The sequence below is a fragment of the Squalius cephalus genome (assembly GCF_949319135.1).
Source record: "Squalius cephalus genome assembly, chromosome: 18".
NCBI lineage: Eukaryota > Metazoa > Chordata > Actinopteri > Cypriniformes > Leuciscidae > Squalius > Squalius cephalus.
Window position 1 is genome coordinate 34349901 of NC_137139.1, and position 12628 is coordinate 34362528.

At 41.7% G+C, this 12628-nt stretch overlaps 1 protein-coding gene across 1 annotated transcript in view; it reads right to left on the minus strand.

Annotated features, from left to right (window-relative positions):
- rigi (RNA sensor RIG-I) overlaps positions 1 to 9779 on the minus strand; it is a 23332-nt gene extending 13553 nt beyond the window's left edge. Inside the window, exons 1-6 of the mRNA XM_079848877.1 lie at positions 9545 to 9779; positions 8570 to 8701; positions 7305 to 7486; positions 6358 to 6502; positions 2405 to 2575; positions 2234 to 2332 (exon numbers count right to left, since the gene is read on the minus strand). Coding sequence (XP_079705003.1) covers positions 2234 to 2332; positions 2405 to 2575; positions 6358 to 6502; positions 7305 to 7486; positions 8570 to 8701; positions 9545 to 9650 — 835 coding nt within the window. The 5' untranslated portion in view covers positions 9651 to 9779. The remainder of the gene's footprint in view (positions 1 to 2233; positions 2333 to 2404; positions 2576 to 6357; positions 6503 to 7304; positions 7487 to 8569; positions 8702 to 9544) is intronic.
- Between the last annotated feature and the right edge of the window lie 2849 nt (positions 9780 to 12628).

The following is a 12628-nucleotide window of genomic DNA, read 5'->3' on the forward strand; positions in this document are numbered from 1 at the left end:
AACTTTTGACCGGTAGAGTAAATATTTATTTATTCATTTTTTATGTGATGTTGAGAGATGAATGTTGCATTAAAAACGGAGGCGGATCTGAATGAGAGAAAGGGACAGAGTTACAGCTGACTAAATGATTGAGAGAAGTCTGATGTTTCACCGTAGCACCGTAGTTGTAACTTTAAAGGTAAAAACTGAAATAAAAAATGAAAGGCTGACATTACATTTATTGCCCACTTTAACAAATTTTCTGTGATGTGTGAAAAGGATACGGTGTTAATATGTTGATATTTCATATAACCCCACTGCTTAGGAAACCCACTCTAAACCCAGCACTTTTAAATAACTAGACGACAAATCCCTTCTTCCATTCATTACAAAAGTACTTGTTCTCACACAGAACAACCTCCTGGACAACAACCAATCTGGCTTCAAAAGCGGACACTCAACAATCAGTTATTGAAGCTCTGAGACTGGCAAGAGCAGCTTCCAAATCCTCAGTGCTCATCTTGCTGGATCTGTCTGCTGGGTTTGACACAGTTAACCACCAGATCCTTCTGTCAACCCTCACGATGAAAGGCATCGCAGGTACATCACTCCAGTGGTTCAAGTCTTACCTCTCAGTAGGTCCTTCAGGGTGTCATGGAGGGGTGAGATGTCTAAGTCATATCATCTAGCTACTGGAGTGCCTCAGGGCTCAGTGCTGGGACCGCTTCTCTTCTTCATCTACAGGTCATAACTAGGATATGTCATTCAGAAACATGGTTTATCCCATCACTGTTATCATCTAGCTACTGGAGTGCCTCAGGACTCAGTGCTGGGACCGCTTCTCTTCTTCATCTACACGTCATCACTAGGATATGTCATTCAGAAACATGTTTTTTCCCATCACTGTTATCATCTAGCTACTGGAGTGCCTCAGGGCTCAGTGCTGGGACCGCTTCTCTTCTCCATCTACATGTCATCACTAGGATATGTCATTCAGAAACATGTTTTTTCCCATCACTGTTATCATCTAGCTACTGGAGTGCCTCAGGGCTCAGTGCTGGGACCACTTCACTGGGACCATCCATCACTAGGAAATGTCATTCAGAAACATGGCTTTTCCTATCACTGCTACACTGATGACACACAACCTCTCATTCCAGCCAGATGACCCGACGGTAGCTGCGAACATCTCAGCCTGCCTGACAGACTTTTCCTGCTGGATGAAGGACCATCACATTCAACTCAACCTAGCTATGACAGAACTGATTGTGTTATCGACCACCCCAACAGTTCATCACAACTTCTCCATTCAGCTGAGTTTGTCAACCATAACTCCATCCAGGACAGGAACCTTGGAGTTGTGATTGATGATCAGTTGAACTCCACAGACCACATTGCTGGAACTGCCCGGTCCAGCAGATTTGCCTTATACAACATCAGGAGGATCAGGTCATTCCTATCAAAGCATGCTACACAACTCCTTGTCCAAGCTCTTGTTCTATCCAGACTGGACAATTGTAATGCTTTCTCCTTCCAGCATCACTGTCAAACCTCTGCAACTGATCCAGATCAGCAAGAGTGTCTTTATCGCATGTCACTCCTCTTCTCATAAACTTGCACTGGTTGCCAATTGCTGCTCGCATCAAATTCAAGGCACTGATGTTTTCCTGTAGATCAACCACTGGCTCTGCACCCCTAAACCTAAACTTACTACTGCACACATATGTCTCCAGAAGCTTGTGTTCTGCAAGTGAACGTCGTCTTGTGGTGCATCATCTTAAAGAGGCACAGAATCACTTTCACAGACCTTCACCTGGACTGTTCCCTGCTGGTGAAGACCTGCTGAACTCAACCTGAGCTGCAGAGTCTTTAACCATATTCAAGAAACGGCTGAAGACGCATCTTTATCATCAACACTTGATCCATTAATACTAACACTTACTATTCCATTTCTATTCTATCTATTAAAAAATGTACTATGTGTTCTGTGCTGGACTAACTGGGACTGGTCACAGCACTTACATATTATTGGCCTTTTCTTGGTTTTACTAGTTCTACTCGTTTGTAAGTCGCTTTGGATAAAAGCACGCCCTGACATTTTTAGGTAAATTCAACGATACATTCTAGCATTAAAATTACTAGCAAATGGTATTTTGGTAAACGAATAGCAGCAACGCTTGTGTGTATGCTAGCCAAACTCATTGGTCAGCTTAAGGTGTTTTGTATGTGAAAGTCTCTCTCAGGTGTGACGCACCTGTAGGGGCGCAGATGATGGTGTTTTGCCCCTCAGCAGCGTCCGCCAGCTCCTTCTGATACTCCCTCAGCTTACGCTCGCTTGAACGCACGTATTCGCCTGCAAGGAGGGTCAAAGGTCAGCAAACACAAGAGCGCTGAGGTGAAGGTCACATGATGTCGGGCTGTGTACCTGTGAACCCGCTGGGTGTCTCTGTGACAGTCATGTTGTTGGCGCTCATCAGCATGTCTTCACTCTCAGTCTCCTCTCTGAACTCAAAACTCACTGTCGTTATGGTTTCTGTCGTCATGGAATCCGCCTCCCCGTCTGATCGACAGCCCATTGCGGCAGTACTGCCTCCATCTGCAAGACATACATCATCATCATCTTCATCATTATCTTCATCATCATCATAACACAGAATTAACTGATCACCCTATTGCTGGATTGTCCCATGAGTAATCAGAAAGATATTACAATATAAGGATGGAAGATGATGATATTGTTGATGGGGGATATGAAGAATGGATGTGATTATGAATGAGTGGTTGATCATTGATGGATGTTAAAATGGAAGAAAAAATGGAGAAAGGGATGAACTGACAAAAGGATAGATGGATGGATGATAACAGACAGACAGACAGACATATAGACAGACAGATAGATAGATAGATAGATAGATAGATAGATAGATAGATAGATATATAGATAGATAGACATAGATAGACAGACAGAGATAGATAGACAGAGAGATAGACAGAGAGATAGATACACTATATTGCCAAAAGTATTGGGACACCCCTCCAAATCATTGAATTCAGGTGTTTCAATCACTTCTATGGCCACAGTTGTATAAAATCAAGCCCCTAGGCATGTAGACGCTTCTACAAACATCTGTGAAAGAATGGGTCGCTCTCAGGAGCTCGGTGAACTCAAGCGTGGTACTGGGATAGGTTGCCACCTGTGCAATAAGTCCATTCGTGAAATTTCCTCACTGTTAAATATTCCACGGTCAACTGTTAGTGGTATTATAACAAAGTGGAAGCAATTGGGAACAACAGCAAATCAGCCACAAAGTGGAAGGCCACGTAAAATCCCAGAGCGGGGTATACAGTGCGCAGAAGTCGCAAACTTTCTGCAGAGTCAACAGCTACAGACCTCCAAACTTCATGTGGCCTTCAGATTAGCTCAAGAACAGTGCGTAGAGCTTCAGGGAATGGGTTTCCATGGTCAAGAAGCTGCATCCAAGTGCAATGTAAAGCGTCAGATGCAGTGGGGTAAAACACGGCACTACTGGACTGTGGAGCAGTGGAGACGTGTTCTCTGGAGTGACGAATCACGCTTCTCTGTCTGGCAATCCGATGGACGACTCTGGATTTGATGGTTGCCAGGAGAACGGTACTTGCCTGACTCCATTGTGCCAAGAGTTAAGTTTGGTTGAGGGGGGGTTATGGTGTGGGGTTGTTTGGTGGAGGGGGGGTTATGGTGTGGGGTTGTTATGTGGTTGTTTGGTGGAGGGGGGGTTATGGTGTGGGGTTGTTTGGTGGAGGGGGGGTTATGGTGTGGGGTTGTTTGGTGGAGGGGGGATTATGGTGCGGGGTTGTTTGGTGGAGGGGGGATTATGGTGCGGGGTTGTTTGGTGGAGGGGGGGTTATGGTGCGGGGTTGTTTGGTGGAGGGGGGGTTATGGTGCGGAGTTGTTTGGTGGAGGGGGGATTATGGTGCGGGGATGTTTGGTGGAGGGGGGGTTATGGTGTGGGGTTGTTATGTGGTTGTTTGGTGGAGGGGGGGTTATGGTGTGGGGTTGTTTGGTGGAGGGGGGGTTATGGTGTGGGGTTGTTTGGTGGAGGGGGGATTATGGTGCGGGGTTGTTTGGTGGAGGGGGGATTATGGTGCGGGGTTGTTTGGTGGAGGGGGGGGTTATGGTGCGGGGTTGTTTGGTGGAGGGGGGGTTATGGTGCGGAGTTGTTTGGTGGAGGGGGGATTATGGTGCGGGGATGTTTGGTGGAGGGGGGATTATGGTGCGGGGTTGTTTGGTGGAGGGGGATTATGGTGTGGGTTTGTTTGGTGGAGGGGGATTATGGTGTGGGTTTGTTTGGTGGAGGGGGGGTTAGGGTGTGGGGTTGTTTGGTGGTTGTTTGGTGGAGGGGGGTTATGGTGTGGGGTTGTTTGGTGGAGGGGGGATTATGGTGCGGGGTTGTTTGGTGGAGGGGGGATTATGGTGCGGGGTTGTTTGGTGGAGGGGGGGTTATGGTGCGGGGTTGTTTGGTGGAGGGGGGGTTATGGTGCGGAGTTGTTTGGTGGAGGGGGGATTATGGTGCTGGGATGTTTGGTGGAGGGGGGGTTATGGTGTGGGGTTGTTATGTGGTTGTTTGGTGGAGGGGGGGTTATGGTGTGGGGTTGTTTGGTGGAGGGGGGGTTATGGTGTGGGGTTGTTTGGTGGAGGGGGGATTATGGTGCGGGGTTGTTTGGTGGAGGGGGGATTATGGTGCGGGGTTGTTTGGTGGAGGGGGGGTTATGGTGCGGGGTTGTTTGGTGGAGGGGGGGTTATGGTGCGGAGTTGTTTGGTGGAGGGGGGATTATGGTGCGGGGATGTTTGGTGGAGGGGGGATTATGGTGCGGGGTTGTTTGGTGGAGGGGGATTATGGTGTGGGTTTGTTTGGTGGAGGGGGGATTATGGTGTGGGGTTGTTTGGTGGAGGGGGATTATGGTGTGGGTTTGTTTGGTGGAGGGGGATTATGGTGTGGGTTTGTTTGGTGGAGGGGGGGTTAGGGTGTGGGGTTGTTTGGTGGTTGTTTGGTGGAGGGGGGTTATGGTGCGGGGTTGTTTGGTGGAGGGGGGGTTATGGTCTGGGTTGTTTGGTGGAGGGGGGGTTATGGTGTGGGGTTGTTTGGTGGAGGGGGGGTTATGGTGCGGGGTTGTTTGGCGGAGGGGGGGTTATGGTGTGGGGTTGTTTGGCGGAGGGGGGATTATGGTGTGGGGTTGTTTGGTGGAGGGGGGGTTATGGTGTGGGGTTGTTTGGTGGAGGGGGGATTATGGTGTGGGGTTGTTTGGTGGAGGGGGGATTATGGTGTGGGGTTGTTTGGTGGAGGGGGGGTTATGGTGTGGGGTTGTTTGGTGGAGGGGGGGTTATGGTGTGGGGTTGTTTGGTGGAGGGGGGATTATGGTGTGGGGTTGTTTGGTGGAGGGGGGGTTATGGTGTGGGGTTGTTTGGTGGAGGGGGGATTATGGTGTGGGGTTGTTTGGTGGAGGGGGGGTTATGGTGCGGGGTTGTTTGGTGGAGGGGGGGTTAGGGTGCGGGGTTGTTTGGTGGAGGGGGGTTAGGGTGTGGGGTTGTTTGGTGGAGGGGGGGTTATGGTGCGGGGTTGTTTGGTGGAGGGGGGGGTTAGGGTGCGGGGTTGTTTGGTGGAGGGGGGTTAGGGTGTGGGGTTGTTTGGTGGAGGGGGGGTTATGGTGCGGGGTTGTTTGGTGGAGGGGGGGTTAGGGTGCGGGGTTGTTTGGTGGAGGGGGGGTTATGGTGTGGGGTTGTTTGGTGGAGGGGGGGTTAGGGTGCGGGGTTGTTTGGTGGAGGGGGGGTTAGGGTGTGGGGTTGTTTTTCAAGGGTTGGGCTTGGCCCCTTAGTTCCAGTGAAAGGAACTCGTAATGCTTCAGCATAACAAGACATTTTAGACAATTTCATGCTATCAACTTTGTGGGAACAGTTAGGAGATGTTCCTGTTCCAACAGACTGCGCACCAGTGCACAAAGCAGGTCCATAAAGACATGGATGAGCGGGTTTGGTGTGGAGGAACTGGACTGGCCTGCACAGAGTCCAGACCTCAACCCAATAAAACACCTTTGGGATGAATTAAGCGGAGACTGTGAGCCAGGCCTTCTCGTCTAACATCAGTGCTTGACCTCACAGATGCGCTTCTAGAAGAACAGCCAAAAATGCCCATAAACACACTCCTAAACCTTGTGGAAAGCCTTCCCAGAAGAGTTGAAGCTGTTATAGCTGTTATACCTCCACATTAAACCCTACGGATTAAGAATGGGATGTCATTAACGTTCGTGTCCAAAACTTTTGGCAATATAGTGTAGATAGATCATAAATGAATGAACAAATGAAAGAAAGATAAAACGAGTGTCTGAATATGTCAGTATTACTGGACTCCAGCAGTTCCAGGGCGTCATAGCAGCTGCAGGCGTCCAGCGCCATCTTCAGCACCTTAAACCAGTTCGATTTGTCCGAGCGCAGGAGAGTGTCCACCAGTTTCTGACCGGCAGCGATATTACCTTTCTGGATATCCACCTGTAACACACACACACACACACACACACACACACAGAATGAGAGAAACGTTCATACACTACCAGTCAAACGTTTTGGATCGGTACGATTTTTTATGTTTTTAAAAGAAGTCTCTTCTGCTCACCAAGGCTGCATTTATTTGATTAAAAATACAACAAAAAAACAGTAATATTGTGAAATATTATTATAATGTAAATCATCTGTTTTCTATGTGAATATATAGTAAAGTGTAATTTATTCCTGTGATCAAAGCTGAATGTTCAGCATCATTACTCCAGTTTTCAGTGTCACATGATCCTTCACAAATCACTCTAATGAGGATTTGATGATCAAGAAACATTTATGATTATTATTATTAATGTTGAAAACAGTTGTGCACAATTTTTTTTAGGATTATTTGATGAATAGAAAGTTCAAAAGAACAGCATTTATTTGGAATAAATGAGTTTATTTGAGCATCTCAAATATAATCAGTTTCTTGATCATCAAATCCTCATATTAGAGTGATTTCTGAAGGATCATGTGACACTGAAGACTGGAGTAATGATGCTGAACATTCAGCTTTGATCACAGGAATAAATTACACTTTACTATATATTCACATAGAAAACAGTGATTTTAAATTGTAATAATATTTCACAATATTACAGTATTTTTAGTATTTTTAATCAAATAAATGCAGCCTTGGTGAGCAGAAGAGGCTTCCTATAAAAACATTAAAAATCTTACCGATCCCAAACGTTTGACTGGTAGTGTATATAGTGTACTTCACACAACCCAACCACAGCAGGCCGAGACTCACCGCTTTGATCTCTTCACACTCTCTGGGCTTGAGACAGTCGTTCATGTACGTGAGCAGCTCGCTGGGCTTTATGTGCTTGGTGATCGATGGTTCGATTCTCTCCAGAAGCTTTCGGTGCTCATTCAGTTCCTCTAACTCACGGAAGTTCCAATCCTGAATGGCCTTGTGCAGACCGGTATATTCTACAGCAACACACACACAGCGATTTCAACGAGATGCCATAGAAGAACCATTTTTGGTTCCTCAAAGAACCTTTCAATGGTCAGTTCTTAAAAACAACCATTTTTTCTTAGTGTGGAGAACATTTTGAAAATCTAAAGAACCTTTTCCATGAACGTTCCACTGATTTTAAAGTCCCCCTGTGGTGAAAATGGTGTTTTTAATGTGCTTTAAGACAAACCATGTGTAAATTCATAAGTCGACACCATTGCTGAGTATTTCCTCCTTAAAACTGCAGTGAACCAAAGACAGTCTCAAAAACACGCTTTGAAATCGCTGGTGTTTCTGACGTCACAAACTACCTTGTAACCAATCAGATCAACGTGTGATCGTCAACCAGTGGATCTCTGAGCTGAGTGAGTGAGTGGAGGCGGGGCTCATTTGAATATTCATAGAGCCACGCATACTAAATGAGGCAAGGGTGTCGAGTTACATTCAAGATATTTTAAGGCATGAAGACATTTTTACAAGGAAAAAATGTTTAAATATGTGATTTTGGTGATTAAAAATGAGTTTTAAGGGATCAAATTATTGACTACAGGGGGACTTTAAATGGAACATCTATTTACACTTTATTTCTATTTTAGCCAGGCGAAATTATAAAAGAAACCTGTCTGATAACAGTGGTGTGGAGAGTTAGATTTTGACGTGTTCGCCCTAGTTCGAATCCGTCATTCATCGCAAATCAGCACGGCATTTATTTTAAATACAAATTTAAAAAAAAGTCAAAAAGTAGAAATAAGGTGCCTAACTGGTATTTAATACTGGGAATAAACTGTTTAAACAGTAGGGTTAGGGGACGTAATGTCAATGTCCCAATAAAGCATTTGAATAAATATAATCATATACATTGAATATGTTGTTATTGCATACTGTTTTATAATGTACTACAACACAATGAGGTGCAAATATTATCTGCCACTATTTGCACTAAGTATAAAAAGAAATGAATAACTATTTTTACAGATCACAAAATAAAATAGAGCCACTTTCACTTAGTGTAAATAATAGCATCTATCGCCTGCTCCTGTAATTACTGATCTCACCTGAGGCGAACAGGGTGTCCAGAAAGGCCTGAAACCAGCCCTCTTCCTCTAGAAAACACATCCGGTCCAGCAACATCTGGGCCGCGGCGGTCACAGACATCTCCTCCTCAGAGAGAATCCTCTCCACCACCTCTGTGCAGAATAGAATAGAATAGAATTACACAGAATGGAATTGCCCAGTCATTTTAAATTAAACTAAAATCGTACAAACCACTCACAACCATATAGCGTGAATCAGGGTTATTATCGTTACCTAAAACTACTGTAAAAATGTATAATGTTTGTTTGGTGAAATAAAGCTGAAATAAAATAAATTATATATATATTAGTTAAGCTAGATGAAAATTAGAAATGTTGTCTTGGAAATAAACTATATATAATAAATTAAAGCACTAAAATTATTAACTGGGAAAAAAACTAAACAGAAATATTTAGAAAAAAACAACAAAAATTAATAAAAGTACTAAAAATGAAATTAATTAACATGAAAACTTATAATCTAAAAATAAAAACTACCTAAAAATATCAATAAAACTATAATAAAAATAAAACAACACTGGTGTGTGTACAATATTTATAGTATTTGTTTAAAAAAAAAAAAAAAAAAAAATTAAATTAGGCTACTAAATAGAGTACTAAAAATTATTCAAAAAAGATATATCTGGAACATTAATTAAATTAATTTTTTCATTTTTATTCAAAATCTGCAAGGCAGTGCTATGTTGTCTGTGAAAATGATTGTTACAACAATCATATAGGACATAAAAGTCTTTTATTTATTAAAAGTCCTGCAGCCACTCTCTGATTATTTAATACACATTATTAAACACAATACAAATATATTTCTGAGATAGAAAATCCAATATCCAATAGGACTCTAAACAAATATCAACTGAGGGATATTTTTACCATGATAACAAGTTTCTGCAGGTTTTACGGAACTGATTATCTGCTGCTGTTCGTTCATTAACTCACCTTTGTCAAAGTACATCGTCATGAAGGTTTTGATGAGTGACGGTCGTAAAATCTTCGCGATATAATCGCTCGAGCGCCGCAAATTCTCCTTTTCCAGCTTGTACATTTTTGCGGCGATTGGGGACAGTCACAGAACTGATTATGATGAAGACTGCTTATGATTATAAGTCTGAGCTCACGACATCGGATCCAGAAACAAAAACGAAACCAGCAAGGAACAGCCGTCTCAACATCCAGTGAGCTGTCTATAAAGGCGTGTTCAAAACGCCTACGATGCCCAAAACTGCTCTCTTGTTAGTCAGCTCACGAGGATTTAACACACGGCCAACACTCCTCACTGTGTTAGTTCCTGAGTGCTGCGAAAACCACAATAACAATTGAGAATTTCAGCGAAAATGAAATCAAAAGTGTCCCTTTGACGAGTAAATCCACATAATCCTTAAAGGGGAACTCCCAAAATAATTTCACCTCAAAGGCTGAAGGCTACTTTGGAAAACATGTCTGATAATAAATAATAATATTGAGATAACAAATATAGAAGTGTGCTGTGGAGAAGAATTAATTCCACAGTATGAAGCTATGGTTCCTACATAAAAACACGTCTTAAAATAAACGTAGTTAAACTGTATAACTGATATAAAGGGAAGGGAAGGGGAGGGAAGGGGAGGGGAGGGGAGGGGAAGGGAGGGGAGGGGAGGGGAGGGGAAGGGAGGGGAGGGGAGGGGAGGGGAGGGGAGGGGAGGGGAGGGCTTAAATGCTTAAATGATTGACACCAACGTAGAGTCTTACAAGCAGCAGAGTTTTTAGAATTCCTCAAGGAGTTCAAATATATATCAAAATCTTTCTTAAAAATGAAAAAAGAAGGAGTTTTCTTTGAAAACTTACACTTGTGAATATAATATTTGGCAAGAAAAAGTAATAAGTTGAGAATAAATTTAAAATGATAAGGGTCTACTTTCAGAGAGTCACCAAAAAACAAAAAATTTTGATTTATACAAAAGTTTAAAGACATCTTTTAACAAAATTTGAAAAGTCAACCCAAAATATTTTGCAATACATACAGTACATTCCCAAAATAAATGAGTAATTGTCTCATCACCCTGATGACAAAAGGTGCACAAGGGGGAGATACTACTATTAAATTTAGCAAAATTATAATTAACTGGATAGCAATTATGAATAATTTTAAAAGATACTTCAACAACTTTATTAGATAAAAAGAACTTTTTCTGAAGGAGCCAGAAAAATTCCCATACTATATTATTATCAAATTTGTTGTTCCAAAAGCTTACACAAGCAGGTAAAGAAATCTGATCCTTGTTAAGAATTGAGCGAATTTTCTTGTTTGACAATCTGCTGAAAGGAGTTTGATCAACAGTTCCCCAGGGATCAGTTTTGGGCCCTTTACTTTTTAGTATTTGGGACATTCTACCAGAAACGTACATTTCCACTTATAAAAATCTTGGGGGAAAAAATATATTTTTCTTAAATCTGAACGTTGAGTCATATGGAGGACATGTTAAACTATGAGAGAAACATATCATCCCATCTCAGCATGTTTTTATGATTGAATAAAATACAGTTTTATATGCATTTCACCCCTAAAATGTCAGGCCCTGTCACAGACAAATTTGTATTTGTTAGAATGGTTTCATAATGAATTTCTTTGATACAAATAGCATTTTCTTATTGATCACATGTCCCTGATTGTATCTAACATGGTTTTATAATTCCTTTAAGAAATATAAGTAACTTTTCGGTCAACTGTAGTACACAAAAATCACAGAATACCCACCAGGCACTCATATAGTTGTAAAATAACTACCTTTACATAGGAGATTTTTACAAAAACATAGTAGTGGATAGTAGTGGATATATATCCCCACCTTCATCTACACAGGTAAAGAGATTAATTAATTAATATTTCCTCAAATAGTACATTTTTGTCATAATTTCCTGTGTGACAGGACTGACCATGGCGTGACAGGACTGACAGTACTGTGACAGGACTGACTTTATGGATTTTGATGATGCAGAAAAAGTTATGTTTTGTGTTCTTTATTTAAGTTTTGATTGCCATTTCTTTTTTAAATTATTATTATAATTTTAATGTTAATGTAATATTAGACTATGGTAAAATTCAGCCAAGGACATACACAATATTGGCAAAAGTATTGGGACAGCCCTCCAAATAATTGAATTCAGGTGTTTAAATCACTGTTTGAAATCACTGTGTTTAAATTCCATGGCCACAGTTGTATAAAAATCAAGCACCTGGGCCTTCATTTTACTATTGCATGTGTTAAATACATAATATATGCAATAAATGTAATAAAAAAGAACAATAACATTAATTTGTAAGGCCGTGTCACACAGGAATGTGACAGGGCCTGACGGTTGGCCATTTTAAACTGCCATTACTCAGCCTGCTAGCATGCTAGCATAAAAACTGTTAACATGCAAGCAAGGAATTTCAGTAACCTTTTTAGACATGTTTTGAATTTAAAACATTTTCATTATTTTCTGGAATGTTTTACCGTGACAGGGCCTGACCCTTTAGCTCGTCTTCCTAAAAAAAACATACAAAAAAAAGCTTAAAATCATACAATTCAATGACAGAATGCAGCCTTGATCAATGTCAGCTTCATCTGGATCAAATGATGTCACTTCCTCTGAGTGATACCCTTAAAGGCGTATTTCACACATTTTATGTAGAGTTTTATGTAAACGTGACAGGACTGACCAAAACATGGGGACAGTTGTAAAATAGAATTTATTTGTAGAATTTATATATAATTTCATGTTTTTGATCAGTTGATGTGAATGATAACAGCTTAAACTTGTTATTGATGGAGCTTTTTTCCTAAATAACAGTTTTTAGCATAACAAAACTATGGAAGCTGTAGCTCCAATTTGGCTGAGGACAATTTGTAATTTTCAAAAGTGTTTTTAATAAAGAAAAAAATATCTGAGAACCTAATGAATGATATTCCTTTACAGAACAACTAACAGAAATCAACTATGAGCCAGTTTTAGGAATTTTTGGATGAAATACTTTTTTAGTCACTGTAACAATTCAAGGAC